The sequence below is a fragment of the Mus musculus genome, chromosome 5 (genome assembly GCF_000001635.26).
Source record: "Mus musculus strain C57BL/6J chromosome 5, GRCm38.p6 C57BL/6J".
NCBI classification, from domain to species: Eukaryota; Metazoa; Chordata; class Mammalia; order Rodentia; family Muridae; genus Mus; species Mus musculus.
The window spans coordinates 97946837-97968288 of record NC_000071.6 but is presented as its reverse complement, the minus strand read 5'-3'; the positions used below and the strand labels follow the sequence as shown (position 1 = coordinate 97968288).

The window sequence follows — 21452 nt, the reverse complement described above, 5'->3', positions numbered from 1 at the left end:
ATAAGACTTCATAGAGCTCCTGAGTTATACACACTACAAGGAACATCCCTGTATGTTGTCAATCTCTTCCGTGGAGAAACTCTGACATAGATACAACTCCCCACTTTTACAGGCTAGGGGTGGAATATTAAGACTAGATTGACACAAGTTCAAGTTTGGGGCTCTAGATTCTCCAACATGTTTTATTAATATGCCTGCTTTTTCAAATCATGTGCACATTTGGGACAAATAAAGATGAACTGTGCCTTTGCAGCCCATTTGTGTCCTGAACTACATAAATACAATATTTATTTAATGTTATAGACCATAATTTGATCTCATAACTGAGAATTTGGATTCCATTGCCAGATGCATACTAATTGGAAGTAGAAGTGATAGAGGGATAGGATTGAACAGTGTATTGGAGTTGAGAGAAAGGACATAACTAACATGTGACAAAAAAAAAAAAACACCTACTATGTACATTGCAATCTTGGGACAAGTGACGCTCCAAGTATCAGCTTTAGGCTGGAGGGTAACCTTTAACTACCTTTGTGCTTGGGGCCATCAATGGCTTCATGACAATGCCATACCATACCAGGAATTTAAGGATTCCCTCTACAGGAACAATAGAATTCATAAGTGGAAACAACTGTGCTTTTCATGTTTGCAACAATTTTGAAATTCTTTTCTAAAAATTATAACTATTCATAATTATATATTCAAGAACAAGTATCCCATTTATAGAAAAAAGTTACTGTAGTTAAGCATGAAAATTATGATTATAAAAAAAAATCTGGATAAGGACTCTTAGGCTAATGTTTATGATGTTAATTTAACTATAAGTCCCTAAAACATGTGTGGAGGACTAAGATTAGGTATGTTGGCTAAGAGGAGGTTCTTGGATCGCAGAGTCAGAGCTTCTGGTGAGCTACCTTTGGAAACTTCGCTTTCTTGACTTGCACAATGGAAACAGTGCCAATGGACTTCGTGAGAATGAACTAATGTTTCTGGATGATTGGAAAAACTCAGTTCATGACTGCTGTTGTTGACCGTTTGGCCTGGATCCTGCTGCTAATGTGTATTTTGTTATTTCAGTGAGGAATGTTGGCATTTCGTGTAGGCTTCACCCCACAGTTACCTAGTAACAGTCAGGTGTGCCTGACTAACTATAAAAGGAGCTTCTTGCCCCCTCCTCACTCTCTTGTTCTCTTCTCTTCTACTCTTGCTCCCTTACCCTTTCTTTCCCCATTCCCTTCCCCCCTCTTTTCATGTGGTCATGGCTGGGCTCTACTTCTCTTTTCTCTCCTCTCCTCTCCTCTCCTCTCCTCTCCTCCCCTCCCCTCCTCTCTCTGTCTCTCTCTGTGTCTCTCTCTCTCTCTGTGTGTCTCTCTCTCTCCTACCCCCTTAACTTCCCTCTATTCTATACTGTATCATCCGGTGGCTGGTACCTTGGGGATTGGCTGAGCATGGGCTCGCAGAGGCACCCCCTTCTCCCACACTTGGTTTAGTGTGCCTAAACCAAGCATATCCCTGGCTTCTCTCTATCTTTTTATAACACAACAAAGATCGTATATATTAAAAAAGCTTATGGATATTTTCTTATCTGTGTACCTTGTTTCCACTTTATCGAGTCTTGGTCATATTATACTAGAATTTTGTTTGTGGATAAATAGTTATTTGGATAACTAAGGTCTCAACATGTGTTTCTTCTATGAGAAGACATAATCATAATTTTCAAACTTCATCTTGGGCTCTTATCTCACTCTAAGTGCTAAAATTGTGAATCTTTTGCTGGACTCTAAGTTTGCATTATGAACATTTCCAGCCAGTTTCTGTTCATCTCTTAAAGAAGAGTGGATGAGATTACCCTGACAAGAATATATTAGAATGAATAAAAATAATCCTTTCTCCAAATAGAACTGTGTCTATCATCTGACTTCTCATGTAAAAGCATGGGACTTGAAAATTAGGAAAGTTTATTCTGGATTCAGTTATGCTTAGTCATGAAAACAGAACAAAACAAACACCAAGTTCTGCAGAATAAGCAATTTGATTTAACAACAACAAAAGGCCATTTTGGCATTCTGTTTTGAAATAGTGCAAAAATTCAGTTAAATTCAAAAGTCCTCTTTTCTGGTTTACACTGTTTTCTTCTTAAGAAAGTTTTTGAAGTGGGTATGTTAGAAGAAATATTTTTAACAGGAATATTCATGAGTTTTGAGTAAGATCTTAACTTGAGCTTAAACAATGTTACCTTTCTCTGTGACTCTGTTCCTGTGCAGATCTGAGCAAAGTTACCACATGGAGGGAACAGGCACCATAAGAATGTTCATGGTGTCATTTCCTCTTGCCTCAGTGGTGATAGAACAGGTTCGAAATCAGGTAGAATCCTAGATCCATGACTTTTGCCAAAGCAATTTGCCTTGAGTCTGCTGTGAAACTATGAAAGTTCTGATTGCTTTAAAAAGCTGTGGTAAAGATTAAGAAGTCTTCACTTCCAGCATCTTCTAGCTGACTTAATTATTGCTTCTTCACTCCTCTTGTAGAACTCTTGAAGTTTCAATCAGCTATAATGATGGGAAGTCTGCTGTCTCAAGATCCTTAACAATCACAGCCACAGAATGTGTGAGTAAAAAGCTAATTACCTTTAAAAAGAGTTTTATCATGAGATAAATCCTAGAGTTTCATTAAACATGGAAGCTACAAACCATGAGAAACAACACGACAACAAAACATTTGTAGAATTTATCTTCATTTTTTTCTGTTTTTATCACTTTTAAAGGCTATCTAATATACATTAGATTTTATAAAATCCCCCAAAGTCATACTTTAGATTTAAAAAAGTAAGAAAATAGAAATGAAGCATTATTTTTAGGAGGTTAAATATGGAAGTATTTTTTCTATTATGAAGATTAGAATTTAGTAACCAAAATGTTAATCAAGTTTTGAAATTACTGGTGAGCTTCAACAGGTGACATTTTCATTTTGTCTATGTAGACTCAGTCTGTGCTTTCTAATGTAAAAAATCTCATTCTGAGAGCTTGTAGTAGTGAAATTTGAAACTATATTTCAGTTGGGTTGTTTCTTTGCATCACCCAGAATTCAGTGTTTTGAAACATAAACGCCATTGAGGCAGTTCCCCCCACCTCCCCATGGTAGTTAATTTTGTATATTGACAGAAAGTTTTGATGTTGGTTTGTTGAGCACAGAAACAGGACACTCTAAACTAGATTAGACTGATTGCCCATCTATTATTCAATATGTATATAGAATAATACATGTATATGTATATGTATAGAATATATGTATATGTATTTGTAAGATGCAAATAAAGGAACACCAAGAAATTCTCTTTTCCTCCAAAAGTCTAAAGTAGCAAGCTTAAGATTTTCCCATATCATGCTTTAATGCACTGATTCAGGAGACACACAATGTTGCCCCTTCAGGGTTTTCTGTTTGCTACAGTAAGACAATGTTGTAGGAAATGAAGATTCCACACAGGCTTTTGAGCCTTTTAAGCTCTCTGGGTAATTTTATTAACATTTCTTTCTGCTTTGTGAATAGCAATTCTTTTTTGCAACGTCTAGGTTTTGTGGATGTTGTAATGTTTTGGTTTTTCTCCTCTCAGGATGTGGTTGATCGAGGTTAACAAATATTTGTACTATGAGGTTAGTTGCTCAGGGCTTAGCTCCCTAAAATGACACTCTTTCTCCATCCTTCTCACCCTCCTTCACACCCTTCCCCCTTTTAAAAATCTTTCTTCCTGGAAGGCAGGAAAACAGGTATTTGTTTCTGTCTTGTAGTCAAGAGCTAGTTCAGTTAGATGTGTAGAGACTCTGAAATAGAATGGCTCATCTGGGATGGATGTATACAGCCAACTTATCCGAGCCTGGCGAGCTCTAAGGAGAATTATTCATATTCTAAAGAGTAAATTGAATTAAAAAAAATTGAATTAAATAATTTAATTGAATTGAATTAAAATAATCAATAATTTGATTGAATTAAAATAAAGAATTGTTGAAGAATAAATTGTTTAGAAAGTGAACTCTGGTATGTCAGAAGTGGGGACTAGCTGGAGATGGAATATTACACATTGAGTAAGGGATCAAGTTGAGCCTTGGTGAGTTGATGATTTTTGAGTCAAGGCTGGAAAGGTGACGAGGTGAGCTCTCAAGACCGTGAGTGACAGGAAGGTCTGTGCAGAAAGGCTGGTCGGCCAGAGCCTGAGGTGAGACGGCTTCTAAAGAAGAGTGGAAACATGGCAGGGAAAGTGGGGTCTTGATGAGGAAGACTCTGTGGTGGGAGGTCGGTAGGATATTTGATCCCGTGTGAGCTACTGTGAGCCTTGAGACTTTCTTCCCAGTTACAGGAAGAAGCTCGAACAGAGACACACACTTAATGCTTACAAGGATCCTTCTAGCCACTGTGTGAAAAGGAACAAAATGAAAATATTGACACCAAGTCTTGTAGCATTCCTGTAGTCTAAGAAGCGTGGGAAAGAAGGAGTACCCCTGGGTTGGGTGGTGGTGGTGGAGATGACTGAGATTAAATTTCAATAGATTTTTAAAGTTTTAGCCCTTTGTCTAAAGAGCTTAAATGTAATTCATGGGAGTAAGAAGGAGATTTAGAATAGTTCCTTTTTTTTTTCCTTGAGGTGTGGGAAGGATGATCAGTTATGAGGTAGAATATGAAGAGTTCCCTTTTGGTACCATTTGATGACAGATGTGTCTGAGTGACAGTGGTCCCTCCGTGGTGATGTTATAAAAGCTTCTGCCTCTACAAATGTTAGTACTTTCTTTGCAAAGTGATTGTGGGAGTCACCCCCACCCAACCCAAATCCCATGTGATGTTTACTAGAGAACTGGACTCAGCCTTCCAGAGGTTTCTGTTTGCCTTCTTGGGTCCCTTCAGGTAGCATTCACTCTCTCAGACTCTATGCTCCCTCCACAGTGGCTTCTTTCTTTTGTGAAAGGCCTTTCATTGAGACTACACAGTTCCCTCACCTGCTCATCCTTCCTCAAGCATTGCCTGCCAGGTTCCCCCATGTGTCTATTGGGTCTCCTTCCTCAGACTTCATAGTGTCATTATTTGTTTGAGTTCCATCTCTATTACACATTGGCTACAGGAGTGCATATTCAGTATGTGGCCTTGGCACCTGTTTAACAGTCTTGCCTTTGGTATTGGCTTCTCAGGTATGGTTTAGATGAATGGGAAAGCATTTTTAGATGTCTGTCACATATATCGAATCCATCTAATTCAAGAAAAAAAATGACAATCATGAGTTGAATATTTTTGAGGATTTTTCAACTGGAGGTCTGTGTACTGACAACATTTCTAAGTAAAAGCCGGACACTTTTAGTTTGTGATCGTGACACAGCTCTAGGAGTGACAAGACCTACTTTCATGTTCTTCCTCATCTGGCTTCAGGTCCACACCTTGGCGTCAGCTCATAGGACTCTTGTTTTCATTCTTCGTCTTTCCTTAATTGTTTATAAAGTTATGTGAACAATGAAATTACTTCCTTCATCACACTGATCGCTCCATGCTCTGATGTTAGCTCTGATAATGAAAACAAGGGAAATGGGGAAGCTGGGGTTCATACACAGTGAGCACAGCTAGTGTTTGGGATAAGTACAAACAGACTCAGAGCAAGGTCAGGTAGCTTTAAATCATTGCTTCCTCCCAACTGATTTTCCATCATGCTTGGCTGAGACAAAGGGAAGTGAGATCTGTAGTTCTTTAGAATATATGTAATCTAGTTTTACATTTTGCAGAAAGTCTTTGGAATCTATGGATAGTGTCACCACACTATACATCTATTTCCTTTGTGGAGACACATTGTTTTTTGTCAGTCTTACTAATAGAGGCCCTTGATTTTGAGGGAAAAAAATCAAGAATTTTAAGTGCTTATCTACTTAATATTTATTTCAAAAGTCTGCATAGGTTTGTGAGTTTCTTGTTCATTGAATATGCGTAGGAAGAACAAATCGGCCACAGTTTTTGCTGACTCGTGGCCTTCATTTGCATTTCCTCGTCTGTGAAAAGGATATAAATGTGAAAAAAGGGAGATCTGGATGTTCACAGAGTTCTCCCTGAAGGTGTACAGCACATCCACACTGAGAGTATATTGCTGAGTTGCCAGGCCTAAGTAGGGGTTGAGGATCTCCACAAGATCCTGTCGCTGAAAGTAAGACCAAGAATGCATAGGGTTCTCCCAGAGTCCACTGCAGTTTCTCTTCTAGGAAGTGCTTGTCCTGCATATTCCTGCCTTCCTAGTGCGGTACTTACTGTAACTGCCTGTGGGGGTGGTGTGGTTTGTATCTTAAGTCTTCAACGTGTGGGGAAAGAGGACGGGCTTCCTGTTCTTTCCCAATCTATACTCACTTGTCTTCTGTTCGCCTTAAGAAGACGGTATTTAGATGCTTGTCTAAAGTTCTCGATAGAGTATTTCTTCCTCTTTGTTTTTCCTTCCTGAGTTCTTTCCTTCTTAAAAACAAACAAATCCAACAAAAGACAACCAACTAAAATGGCTTTCCTGGGAGTCCCAGAGACGTTGGGTTTGGAAGAGACACTGTTTTCATGTAAAGTCAGTGCCCAGTTCTGTGTATGAAATGAAAGTGTGGATGTCCGTTTCGACACCTGTGTCATCACGTGGAGTCTTGTTGATTTGGAGTTCACTTTCTTGGTATGTAGCTTGCAAATGTCAAGCAAGGAGCATCAAGTGGTAAAGCTGATGGGTAAATGGCCTTGGGATTCCTAGGAGATGCACAGTCAGGACAGAAAAATGGAATTAAATCATCCAAAGGTCATAGTTAATTCCATTGTAAAAGCACTGTCGTTAACATGTAGGAGGATTCTGTCTAAATGTGTCGCCTGATCCCGTGGGGCATTTGTAGCTCTGGACTCTTAGGAAGGGTTCCTACTGGAAACAGTTAGCCTGAGGCCTGAAGGATGACTCAGTGGTTGCTACAGTGCCGCTTACAGGCTGGACCCAGAGCAGGTGCCCAAAGGGTAGAGGAGCTCGGTGGACAGACAGTGGAGAAACATAAGTGTAGGTCTTGCCTGCGTCAGATGTGACCAGAAGGCAGTGAGAGGAAGGACTTATCAGACTGAAGTTTCACTGAGACACAGGCATTGTTTTCTTATCAACCTGCATTTTATATCTACCTCACCCTCCAAGTACATAAAGTAATTGCTGTTGTATCACCATAAAACCTGGGGAAACTTTGCCTGGAAGAAATTGGACTTGAAACAACGTAATTGTTGCCTAAGCACAAAAGTCCCTAAGGGACCATTTGTTTAATCCTCAAAAGTTGTGGCTCTCACGTTCTTTTAAGACATATTTAAATCAGTCTGCAGCATGTTGGAAGATGCGGCATGTCTTGTTAACCATCTTCGCATGACATAACATGCTATAAGTGAGATACAAAAAACTTTACAATTAGAAAAATACATTCATAACATTTAAAAGAGTGCAACAGAATCTCGGTCTGATATTGTCTGGCCATTTTCACCCAGTGTGGGCTTCTTACAAAGGATAAAGAGCTTGTGGGTTTTGATCTTAAACTTCACTTTTGATTCTTTATTTTCTTCCTCTACAGACCAATGGGATTGCAGCCATCGTAGCTATTTTGGTGTTGTTGCTGCTCTTGGGTGCTGCCTTGATGTGGTGGTTTTGGCCCCTTTGCTGCAAAGTGGTAAGAAGAATTTTCAACTCTTATTAATTTTTTTTCAAAGCACTACGATACAAAGTAAGGCCTGGTATATGAATCAATGTCACATGGTCCCGCAAATTAATTAGGGAATGGATTAATCCAGCAATTACAACAGCAACGTTTTAATTGGCAACTTGAATCTCCATTATTTTATAACTATAGTAAATCTTAGAAAATACTTGCTAATACTTGTAGCATAAAGCCCACCTCAAAGACAATTTGGAGCTCAGGTTGGTGGACAGAAGTGTCAGGAGATTGGAGGTAGATGGGATGAAAGTCATTTCCACTCAAGCTCAAGGATAGTTCTGATAAATGGATGCTGCTTTCCACCACCATCAGGAGAACCACAGGTTCTGTGGCTGTTTTAAAGGCTCATATCTTTGAAGGTCTACTACACACGATGTTCTTATATCTTACAACTGTAACGTGTTTTAGAGGTAAGTCCAATGCCAACTTAGGCTATCAGTTAAACAGGTCCTTTTAGAGACAGACAAACAGCTTATGCCATTTTAACGTTTACAGAAAGCACATGCAAAAGTCTGGACTGTGGAACTCCCTCTGTTTTCCTAATAGGTCACTACCCATATGACTTACAAAAGAACCTCGCATCTTTATCTAGTGGTTAATCCACTACAGTGCTTACATAGGGCTTGCTGGGCTGATGGGCTTCCCTGGGGACCCATGCCTCTCCAAAGCTCTGGGGCAGAGTCTGTTTTCCTTATCACTTCCTGTTTAAAGAGGAAGCCTCATTCCTTGCCTTGTGATGTCTTTCATCACGCCAGAGTCAGTCCCTCTGTGTCATATCCCCCTGACTTACAGATCTCTCCAACTGAATCCAAGTGGGAAGGCTACCCAATGTTAAAGACCTGTAGATCCCAGATGGGCCCATTATCTCAGGGCTGTTAATCATCACAACCCCTTAACCATGTAAGGTACTTTATTCACAGTACCAGGGATTAGGTTACAGGCATCCCTACAGAGGTATTATTCAGCCTTCTACATAATAGTGCATAACACACACACACACACACACACACACACACACATTTATGTATGTATTTTTACTTAATCCCTTTTATCTAGATTTTATCATAGAAAAGATTATCCCAGGAAAATCTGTCAGTGTGTTCCGTGTATTTCTTGTTTTGAGAGTGTTACTTACGTGAGCACACTTTCATTATCTCATCACACAAAAGACTGACTGTTTTTCTCCTTTCCCTTTGCTAAGTGATTTCAACTTCTCACAGTATCAGGCAATGGTTTATATTCTGGCTATGTTTCTTACCACCTGTACTGCAGTCTGCTTTCCTGAGGCAGCCTTAGGATCCCTTACCTCAAGGTAGCTGGCCCACAGAGGAGGCAAGGCATTAACTCAGACATCAGGAGGGACGAGACGCTTCCTGTCTCTTTGCTGAACTCATCAAGTTGCTGCCACAGCAGTTTATGCTCAAAAAGTTTCCCCCATATAATCTTGATTACCTTAGACACGGCTATTTTGGGGTGGATGGCATTCTTGAGTCTCAAATTAAAAAGCAAAAAGGTGCCCTAATGTGATTTGTGCTCCTTGCATTTTTAATTTAAATTTCACGGTGGCAGATTCCTCCCTTCATTAGGTAGTAATTTCATTTACTATTGGTCACAGGGTGCAAAAGTGTCCAAGTGTGTCACTGTTCCCTTAAAGATACATAAAAAAAAAAAAACTGATATGGACCATTTTCAGGAAGTTGTTATTATTCTGAAATGTAGCTTTAGAACATAAATTTGGATATTATAAAGGAAATTCTAGCATCAGCTTGTGAAACAGGTCCGTTCTAACCTGAGACCCTGCAGATAATAAACCAGGAACCTGTGTTATGCAAGGCATTGAGAAGTCCCTTCAGGCACATTATAGGATTTCGGGAGGAGTTCCTAGCTGCAGAAATAGCATGGCGTCCCATCAGTACTGAAATGTGTTGGCCAGATCAGCCACTTTTGCTTTGCACTTGGAAACAGAATGAAAAGCAGCAGGCCCTGAGTGTGAACTTGTAGTCCCACCTGGGTGGGATGTGAACTGTAGCAAATGTGCTCTAATGAGGCTTAAAAGCTGGGGTACGGGGCAGGCAAGATCCTTCCTTCAGCCTTTGATGACCATGTGTTGACCATGTAGAAGGTGGCAACTACTGTGCTAGGAGCTGGAGACTCATATATGCCTTCAATATGATATGAAACTTCATATTTTAATATGGAAGCAAGAAATGTGGGCTAGACATGTAAATGAAGGACCGTAAGTACCCAATAGCAACATGTGAAGGGCAACAATGTCAGAGGCACCTGACTGTGTCTATGATCACAAATATGTTTTGAAGAAGAAAGAAAATATGCAGTTAATAAAGAGCATTTCAGGGGTGTGTGTGTGAGTGTGTGTGAGTGTGTTTGTGAGTGTGTGTGTGTGTGTGTGTGTGTGTGTGTGTGCGCATGCCTGTGTGTGTGCCTGCATGTGTGTGTGTGTGCCTGTGTGTTACTACATGTGTGTGTAAGTGTGTGTGTGTGTGAGTATGTGTGTGCATGCCTGCGTGTGTGCCTGCATGTGTGTGTGTGTATGTGAGTGTGTGTGTATGTATGTGCATGCCTTCGTGTGTGCCTGCGTGTGTGTTTGTGTGTGTGTTGTGGTATGCTTTGAAAAGTGCTAAGCTGAGACCTACGGTAGAAGACAGTTTGGATTTTAATTAGACCCTCATTCAAAAGGGCGTCCTGTGTCTTTTAGAAGTTTGCACTCACTCGAGAGACTTGAGGTGCTTTGAGGACAGAATGATTTAGGCTTTTGCAATAGAGACGTTGTCTTGAATGGTTTAGTTGGGCTCTGTACGTAACCACAACCCTTGTGAGTAAAACCAGAAAGAGGGAAGACAGTGCAACGGAGACAGATTGTACTGAGGCAGACATCAAGCCAAGGAACACTGACATGAGCAGAAGCTGGGAGAGCAAGGGGCAGTCTCCCCTGCAGCCTGCAGAAGGAAGCCACTAGCCAACAGCCAACTTTTAACTCCATTACACTCAATTCAAACTCTTGACTCCAGGAGTGAATGGACACAAATCTTTAGTGTTTTAAACCACATGTGTTTTGATGACTCTTGGTTGCAGCAATAAGAAAAAATTGTATCTTTAGACTGATTCTGATATTCCCAAGTTGGAAATGACTCGTTGGGGCTATAGATTTTGGAAAGCAGGAGGTATGGTGTAGGGATAAAGGCACTCGCCAACAAGCCTGATGAAATGAGTTCAATAGCTGGAAGAACCCAACATGTGGAAAGACATAGCTGGCTCCCCAAAGTTGTTCTCTGACTTCCATATTCCTATTATGGTACTAAATAAATGTAATAAAATAAAAATAGAATAAAGCATTTTTGGTTCATTATGGTTAACTGTCAAAGAGCATGTATAATGCTTTACGTACTGAATAGACTTCCTGTCTCAGAGTGAGATCAAAACAGTGTCAGGTTATAATTCGTAGAAATGTCTAAGGCATATGTATTACTAGCATCATCAGAAAGCAGGATCCATGGACAGGTTCTTCAGGATGACACTACCTGTAAGAAGTGACTAACAAATTTCATTGTGGTGCTGTGACTCTTCCAGAAAGCTAGAGATTGGTGTTTTGCCCGGCAGAGACTAGCAGGCATGGGACATTTAGATAAACACGGTATCTATGAAGCTAGCATATGGCCGTTAACTGTACGGCTTCATTCCAGGACACAAGGAACAAATGAGAATCAGAAGCTTCACTTCTGCACTATTTCATACTGAGTCTAGTCACAATGCATAGGGTGAAATAGTACATTTTATTGACGATGTGTAAGCAAATGTCTAAATAAGCAAATAGTTAGTATGATTATTTATTTAAACTTTATCTTCCATAATAGCTCAGCAAGTTCATGAAAACAGGCACTGTGATTGTTATTCATTATAAATATGCCCAGTGGTATCAACATAACCAAATAACAAATAAATGTTCAGTAAATACTTCTTCTGGGGCATCTTCTTGAACAATGTCATCACAGACTCTGAGAGATGTAGTGTCTGTATCTACCCACATCAGCTTTAAAATAGCTCTGTTGCTCGCTGTAAAATAAGTCCTGTTGGCTGTGGAAACATATTGGGCTGGAAGGAATTTGTAGTTGTTTCCCAGCGTGCCTGGTTCTTTCATTTTCCCTGAAAACTTGTCTCTTATAAATGAACACACAATAGAAAACACACATTTAGTACTTCCATCAAATTGGAATGCATCATTGTAATAAAATCTGAAGTAGACTCAGTTTAGCTCTTATGGAGTTGCCACTGCATGCAACCCACAGGGCATTTTCTAACAGAGGGATTATGAATCTGTATGGAAAATCAGTCTTTGTACCTACTAGTAGTGGAAATCTATCATTTGCCTTCATTACTGGCTTATGGTCCTTGGAAGTCCTAGGAGTTCTGAAGACTGTCACCACTAGAAAACTCAGTTTCTATAACACATCTGTAGTTCAGGTAATTCTAAAATGTATTTTACATGCATCCCTACTGCACTGGCTGGTTTGGTGTGTCAACTTGACACAAGCTGGAGTTATCATGGAGATAGGAGCCTCACTTGAGGGAATGCCTCCATAAGATCCAGCTGTAAGTCATTTTCTCAATTAGTGATTAAGGGGGAAGGGCCCATTGTGGGTGATGCCACCCCTGGGCTGGTAGCCCTGGGTTCTATAAGAGAGCAAGCTGAGCAAGCCAGGGGAAGCAAGCCAGTAAGCAGCACCTTCCACAGCCTCTGCATCAGCTCCTGCCTCCAAGTTCCTGCCCTGTGTGAGTTCCTGTCCTGACATCATTTGGTAGTGCACAGCAACGTGGAAGTATAAGCTGAATAAACCGTTTCTTCCCTAACTTACTTCTTGGTCATGATGTTTGGTGCAGGAATAGAAACTCTGACTAAGACATCTACTTCATATGTATGATAGGTACTGTGTCAGTTACTTGGTCTCGTTATTTAGTAAGTTAATAAAAAGCACGTCTGTTCCTGCAAACAGACTTTTAATAGATTTGACAAATGAATATATATTTACAACTATAATATAATTTTAATATTATTGAAGTACTCCAAATCCCAGGCATTTGAGTTTTTCTTTGTTAGTATGAGAATGTTTCTGTAGATTCACCAGGCTGTTAAAGCAGAGTATCAGAAACAAAAGAAAAGGCAGAGGAGTCTCTTAAAAACTAGCCACTCAAGATGCCTTTACTGTGACTGTTTATACTTTTCTGTCTTGCCATTCGTTTTAAGAATGAGAGGGAAGGGTGATGGTGACTGAAAATGCCACAGGTAGTGCCCTCTGCATGCCTGGCTCTCATACAGAATCAGAAACAGGAGACAATTTGGCCCAGGAGGTTTTATCTATTGATATTTTAGCAAGAGAGCTCTAACAAGAAGCTGGATGACCAGGCCTACCATTCGTCATCTGTAGATTGTGTGGTGTTTGTGAACAGCTCCAGCAGGGCAATAAGCTATCAGAAAATGTAGATGTTTTCATTTCTGTTTAGCTTAGAGGACACGTTGTGTTTCTGGCAGATTTGTTTCACTAAACAGGACAGCAGAAAAGACAGCCAGATAGTAGCATCATTTGGGATAGCCAAACACTCCACAGAATTACAGATGTAAGGCTAATGAGGTGGCAAACAGAGGCTTTCTGGATTATTGTCAACGAGCATGGTACACAGCTGCAAATAAGGTTGATTATGCTGGAAACAATGTAGTCGGGTGTTAGCCTAGTGTCCTTAGCCAAAGTTCTCCATTCTCAAGGAAACACTGTTACATTCATTCATTGTGTCTTTAGGGCACTTAGGATGTTACAGAAAGGGTTTGTGACTCTTAAATTAGAAAACAACTTAAAAGTGTCCTTTTGAAAGAACAATTTACTTACAAGTTAAACTTCATGGTCATGTTTCCGACCAGAGCTCTATAGAATAATTTTCTTAGCCAGCAACAGCTGTGCTGTTCCCTTTACAAGTAATAACACTTCTATATTGCACTTGCATTTTATTGTTGAGGAGGGCTCCTGGTACTTTTATTGAGTTACTTTCAGAGAAGCCTGATTTTGGGAGGAATGCGCAATAAAACAGAAGTAATTTAAATTTTAATATGCCTTCCTTGCACCATTAATTAAAATGATTTATGTTCAGTTGCCTCATACAGTGTGATAGATGCTAGGATGTATTGCTTCCACGGTGATATTTTCCAACACCATTATTTTAGAAACAGTATCAAATTCTTCTTAGTCTATGTATGACAGCAGCATCTTTTGCAACTGCGGGCAGGATACACATTTATAGTGTTCGTCTCATGTTCCATGTGACTTTTATAGGTTGTATTTACTGTGTAGATTTCTGACTTCTGGTTTTTTGGTTCAAGGTAAGACTCTCTGAAGACTACTGAATTTGCTAAGAGAGAAAAGAAGGGTGAGATAACTGGATAGGGACTTTCTAGGTACAAATCTAAGGGAACCTAGGGTTTAAGTAGTCTAGAATGAAAAAAAAAAAAAAAGCGCACTGCCCTTGATCCATAGTTTTATCAAGGAGAAAAGAGAAAATAATTTACATATTTTATTATATATATTATATATATGTGCATATATATATTTAAAATCCTGTAAATACTCAGAGTGTTTTCCACGTTGTCTGCAGGCTTGTAGCTCTTAGATGGTTTTCTTGTAGTTACTGGCAAAAATTACTTCTGAAACACTACTTATCCACAGTCATTATACTGTATCTTATTTTAAAACTCCAAAGCAGTTCAATGTTGACAGTTCTTTCACTATTTTTTTTCTGAGTATCAGAACATATGATTGCATCAAGCTGGCTGCAGGCTCCCGTGCTGACATTTCCTCGCGCAAAGAATGCCCACATCACTCGAACATTTGAAAAGTGTTAATGAGCCGATCAAAAGGACTGTTGCCTGAAGCAGCTAACTTTTTTTTTTTTTAATTTTTAAGAAATCGGCTCTCCTCCAAACTGAAATCTTCATTCTAGCAGCTAAGGAGACGAGATGTAATTCCCCCCCCCCCCACCACCCCGATGATGATAATAACAAACGGAAAAAAAATTGGAGGAGACTCAAATTCTCCATATGGTTCATAAAGTGGTGGAAGTGTTTTCCAGAATTTTCAATACAGAGCTGAAGGATGCTAAGTGGAAAAAAATCCTGGCAACTAGGCAATATTATGCCTTTTAAAACCTGCACATTCTCATGAAATATGGTGCACATGGATACATTCTTCTCTGGAGTGAATGTGCTCTTGTGCTATTTAATGTAAGAGTGAGTTTCTCACGACTGTTATTTTTAATGCTTTTGGACCACACTAAGTTTTCCTTTCTTTCCCACAAACTAATTTTACTGGCATGCAGGGTTACTGCTTCCATGTAGACTTCTGTCAATTTTTGGCTTTAGGGACAATTTGCAACGCATTCTTTTCTTTTTTTTTTCCCCCTTTTGTTGCTTAGGAGGCCACATGGTAGCGTGGAGAGGAATATTCTGAAATGTAAGAGAACTAGTTTATTTCTTGTCCTGAGATTTCTAAGTGGTGCTGGGTCTAAAGGCAGACGTGCAATGCTCTGAAATGGTGTAAACCTCATCTCTAGCACACACTTCATGAAACTAATTTTCTAGCATGTATGATTTCCCAGTAACACTGCTTAGAAAACAACTGGTATACCACAGACTTTTCCTTGGTCTTCCAACCTTTCCTTTGAATGTATCGCATATAGTGGAACTAAACTCAGTGTTTGGAGGTAGATTTTTTTAAGCGATAGACCTGAATTTTAAATTTGTCTTTTTTCTTTGTATATACTTGTGGGGGGATTGTTGAAATTAGAGCTTTCTATTTGGCTATGCTTAAAATGGGCATCAGCAGAGTAGTCTTACAGGCTCATGAACATGACAGAGGACAGAATGTCTACCACATGACAACACAAGGAAAGGATAGACACTGTTAGTAAGAGAACATGGTCCCACCCTGGTTCTGGGGGTTCTGGGTCCTGTCCTGAAGCTTCCTACCGTTTGTTGTGATGAAGGGTGTGTCTCTTTACTCACTAGACTGAGGCTTGACTGAAGCAGAACATAAGGCCCCATTTTCATTATTAAGCATGTGTACTTTCAGACTTTAGCATATCTCTACATTTAAAAATTGGTCATACACATCAACATTTTCATATTGCCTGAAGAAATAACCTCTGATAGGATCTTTTCTGGAATGAGATGAATACAAGGTGCATGCTCACACATTGATATGTAATTATACAAAGTCACAGAAACAAGAAATATTGTGATGTATGTATTCTTAGTTTCTTATAACCATCTTCATGTTGGAGAGGACCTAATATTAATCCAGTTTATTCCAAGATGTTGAAAATTGGGATGATTGTATGGATCTCTTACTCCTGTTAAATCCACTGGTTCTCTAGCCTTATTGGTTAACAGAGAAAAAAATGATGACTATTGAAATTGGCAGTATTTTATTATGATGGAGCTCTTTCTGTATAATTTCATATTTTTATCAGTATTTCACTTGAAACTTGATCATGACCTAAAACACTAATGTCCATATATTTTAAAGGATTAGGGGGATTATCAATCTGGTTGGAGTAAGATCCATAGAGAGAGAATATTGAGGCAGAGCATTGTGGATACTGATTACCAATCACACTGAGACCTTAGAACTCTGACAAGAGTACTGTTGGGTCATATAGATCTACTCCAAAGAGGCTTGGAAATTCCATAATATGGATTTCGAAACGTAAAAGCTTCCCAGTAAAACAGAAACACACAAAAGTACCTCTTGTCCTGGCTAAGTTTGATAGAAGTGACCACATAAAGAATTTCTAAATATAAAATTATTTTACGTGTGTGCATGTGTGTGTGCATGTGTGTGTACATGTGTGTGTGCATGTGTGTGTGCATGTGTGTGTGCGCATGTGTGTGTGCATGTGTGTGTGCATGTGTGCTTGAGTATATGCATTGTGCTACATGAACAAAAGAGTTTACAGAGATCAAAAGAGGGCGTTGGTTCCCCTGGACCTAGAGTTCTGGGTGGTTGTGAGCCACCACATGAGTTCTGGCAAATGAGTCTGGGTTTCTGCAAGAGCAGTAATTGCTCTTAATTCTGCATCCTCACAGAAGGATCTTAATTTGAAACTCAATTTTTCCTCTATTAGTGGGCATCTAGGAAATAAAAAGGGAGAGTTAGTGGTGGGATTGGGCAGTGATCTTCAGGATGGTATGATCAAGCTAAAGGTTCTACTTATATTAAATTATATTTGCCCTTGCAAGAGGCACATGCTATAACAGTATATTTCAAATCTTTACTATGAAACGAAAGTGGTCTCAGATATATTCGGTGTTAGTGGGAGAGAAGGGTATATTTTGATCTTTCTCTGGTGAGAGAACTCCAGAGAACATGTGACAAACCAAGAGAGATGCAAATTCCAAAGCCTTTCAATAAATTCCAATACTTTATTTGAGCTATGTGCATTGGAACTTTGAATTCATTTTGACTGGGGGCGGGGGGGATAATTGAATAAGCTCCTGTTAGAAGAACACAGATTAGAATGAAGACTTGCTAAAGGGACCTAAGGGTGCTAGTTGTTTAATTTTTACCACAAGAATTTCACGTAACCATTGGTGAAAATGTATTGTAATGATAGACTACCAAGAGCAAGGCTATTAGTAATTATATTTTCCTGCTATGGCCTTTTACTTTTTGAGAAAGTCATACATGCTTATGATATGTTTGATGAAATCTCTCACCTCTGATCCCTCCCCTCCAATTTCTTCTCTCTCTCTCTTACCAGATCCCCCTACCAATCTTGTGTGTTCTTTTTTTGAAACCCATCAATTAAAACACTGAGAAGAATCAAGGAAGCATGAGGCTCCAACTACTTTGGCCCAAAACACCATTGAATATAACCATTCAGCCATATTTTAAAATGTTATTTTAGCTTAAGGGAACTGTAGTTATGATATCAACTCATGAATATATATACTAAAGAAAATGAACAGAATAACCCAGGTAGCACATAACCATTTTATTAAAAATGAGTTATGTATTTAGCTCCCAAATAAAAATGCAGTAAATATTCTAGCCTCTAAAACCAAGCATTTCTTTCCATTAGGAAGTAAAAGTGTGTGTGTGTGTGTGTGTGTGTGTGTGTGTGTGTGTGTGTGTGTTGTGTCATGTATATGTGCCTGTGTGCACACATTTTCCAGACTCCAAGACCAGGGCTGAAGTGTGGAAACTGTTAGAAAGAGAAGTTTTGGCTTTGTGTGGGGAAAAAACTTTCAAATGATGAGTTTCTTGCCAGTTAAATGATGTTTTATGAAGCAGTGAATTTCTCTATTGCAGCTGTCCAAACATAATTGGAACCACTACTAGGTAGGGAATTTTTAGAATATTGAAGTTTTGGTTTGTGTGTACTTTGCATGAGTTGAAAAATGTGTTTGACATCTTTAAAGTTCATGGAATTCTAAGTCCTTGATTTTGAGTTGTGACAGCGAGAACAGAATAAAAAAATCTTTTCTTATTTCTTTATCTTTCCTCTTTCTGTGGTTCCTCCCTCCTTCTCTCTGTTTCCTCCCTCATTCCTGTTTCCCTTCCTTCCTTTCCTTTTCCTCCTCATTTTCTTTAATCTTTCCACCCCATTCACCCCCCTTTACCTCTGACTTTCCCCTTTGTCTTCTGCCCTAAATCCTTAAAAGAATATTTTATACCAATCTCACCCTGATAAATCATGGGAACACAGAGGGAAGGCAAGGCTCACATGAAACTCGAATTGGCATGTCCAAGGAGATTTTTTTTTTTCTAAAGCTAGATAAAATCAAGAACTCTGATATATCTTGGGAAGGAAGACAGAGGTATCTGTGAATATCATAAAAATTATAATCCTCTTTGAGAAGACAGAAATTCATGGCAGAGAGAGGGTAGAGAAATATTTCAAGGAATTTATTGAACCTGGGAAGATTTTGGAGAAGGTTCTAGAAAGAAGAAAGGGTTTGTTGATTCTTCCTCCGTTTGTAGTCTGCTTTTGGAAAGAGTGAACACTGGAAGGGAACATTGGGAAGAAATTTGGGTTGGCTTTGATCTTACTGAGTAAAATGCTGCCAATAGTGTTTCCTCTGGATGTGCAGGTTGGTAAAGATAAAAATACTCCCTTCTTAATAAAGGGGCTATAGACTTCATAACTTTAAGTCAGCTTCATTTGACTAACATTTTGTCGTAAATCTTAACCCCGTCTCTGGAGTTGCCACAGTAGCCATTATTTTGTACACTCTTACTTTTCCTTATGCAATGGAACCTTTTACATTTTATTTTGTTCTATTTTGTGACAGGTTATCAAGGACCCTCCCCCACCACCTTCTGCACCAATGGAGGTAAGCGAATGCCTGGTAAAGGGATACAGGGGCTGTTTTATTTTTATATATAAGTAGCATTCCAAAATTAGACCAATTCTATTTTTGTGACAGCCAAGTATGTACTTTTTGATTTGTGATAAACCAACTGCAACTTTTTATCTTATGATTTCTAGATACTAGGTACTAGAGGAATCGGCCCTTCATGGGTAGACATAGACAGACTGGTTATAGGATCGAAAGTACATGAGGATTTAATACGGTTTTATAATCATGTATTAATGGTCCTGATGACACGTCTCTAAAATTGTTAAAATATCCAATCTGGCTGTTGAAAGGTGTCATTGCTTTCTTCAGAGTGATAATTGCTATTGTATCACTCTGTTCGCTGTCATCGTACTAGCAACATAAAGGAAGGGATGTTTTGGTATTGTGTGTTTTCAGGGCTTCTTTAATGTTTGTCTTTTCATTATAAATTTTATACTTCAAAGTTACATATATACTGAAACATGAAGCAATTGAAATGTGGCCCCACGTTGAATAATCCTTTCAAGTTTGAATTGATGAGCATACTTGCTTTAGACACACAATGCTCAGTTCAAAAGGCAACGTCTGTTAGTTACTGGGTGATGCTGAGAGAATCGGATGAAGGGGAAGATCAACCATACCTTGTAGAACAGTACTTGAATTGTTGTGTGAAATTATAAACACACTGTATATCCCATGTATATTTTTTTTCATTTTTCCATAACAATTGAATAATTTAAAACATCTCATTGTGACCCACCTCTGACTAAGCAATATTTTAATAAATTAATTAGATCCACTTCTAAAAACTGTGTCTCCATAGGAGGAGGAGGAGGATCCTTTGCCCAACAAGAAGTGGCCGACTGTGGACGCTTCCTACTACGGAGGTCGAGGTGTTGGAGGAATTAAAAGGATGGAGGTTGGTCTCTTAAAGGAAGAGAAATCACTGATCTAAAGTATACATTTGTAGGATTCTCCAGCCACAGACACCATGCTTTTTATAATTGCATCCCTCTTTAGTCAGCACTGGGTCCTCTCTGTGCACATTGCTTCTCCGGGGAAACATCCTAACCATGTCCAGAGCTGGTGAAGAACAGCAGGCTCCATCAATCAAAGGACTGCATTGATAAGATTTATGAATGCTAAGGATAAAAATAGTTATGGGTTTCCTCACTGCTTTGGAAAAAAAACCCTGGAACATCAACTTTAAAAATGTCAGTCATTTACAGTTGCAACAATGCTCTTCTTTGAAAAGAACTAACAGTTAGTTACTATTTGAGAGAATTCTCTTTTGCAATAGTCAACACCATGAATATGACTTTATCACAAATACAGAAGAGGCACATTTAAAAATTTAACAGCTCTTACTTACTAGTTACCAGCTATCCCAGTTAATACTTCAGGTATTTATTATGTTGAACTATTTTTTTTTTTTGTTAGTCCAGTATTTCAAAGATGGAGATTCTTTCTAAAGAAAAGAGTAACATGAGCCTGCGAATGGATCCTGAGCAGAAGGATCCATTGGGAGTTTCTGTATTAGTAGGTTTGTGTTACAAACACTTTAGATAAACCAACTTACAAAGAAGGAATTTTATTTTGGCTTGGAGTTCTAACCTAGGGTACATAAGCTTTCCTGGTTCTGGCCCTGTGTCCAGGCTGACCATGGGCAGGTAAGAAGCAAGAGGAAAAATGTCCTGCTATCACCCCCTACAGGCCCAACCTATGAAGGCCTTAGACCTAAAAAGGTCTTAGACCTCCTTCTGGGCACACTTCTTACAGGTGCTGTCACCTTCCGAAAGAGCCTTCCTGATGACCAAGACGTTAATACATGTGTCCTTAGGGGACTTTCCATATCCAAACTGCAGCAGTTTCTTTATGCTCGAGAAAGAGCATGCATGCTTCCCAGAACCCTGTAACCCAAAGTTCAAGAGTCCTTGAATTCCAGAGTGTGAAATTGCATCACCTGGGCTCCCTTTTCAGTTGCGGAAAAATTTTTGAAAAAGAACGAGCCAACTTTCATTGAGTCTGTGTCCATGAATCTTGTACAGTTTGGCCACATCACTGCACTATTCTATTGATGCAATGATAAAGTGGATGATAACAGATTTTAAAAAGATAAAAAACAAAAACCACCCCACCAATATTTACAATGAAATTCAATATAAAAATACACAAAATAAACTGAATTGAGAATTAAGTATTATTAAAATTTATCCAATGTGAATTTAAAATCAGAGTGGGAAAATCAAGTCCGTAATGCTTGCTTGTATCAGCTCCCCCAGTCAAACCTGCCAAGTGCTCAAGCTGGAGAAAGTAAATTAATTATA

General features: G+C 39.1%; 1 protein-coding gene across 1 annotated transcript in view; it reads left to right on the top strand.

Moving 5' to 3' along the window:
• Antxr2 (anthrax toxin receptor 2) overlaps positions 1-21452 on the top strand; it is a 146330-nt gene that overhangs the window by 62729 nt on the left and 62149 nt on the right. The window contains exons 11-14 of the mRNA NM_133738.2: positions 2529-2607; positions 7584-7679; positions 19078-19119; positions 19949-20044. Coding sequence (NP_598499.1) covers positions 2529-2607; positions 7584-7679; positions 19078-19119; positions 19949-20044 — 313 coding nt within the window. The remainder of the gene's footprint in view (positions 1-2528; positions 2608-7583; positions 7680-19077; positions 19120-19948; positions 20045-21452) is intronic.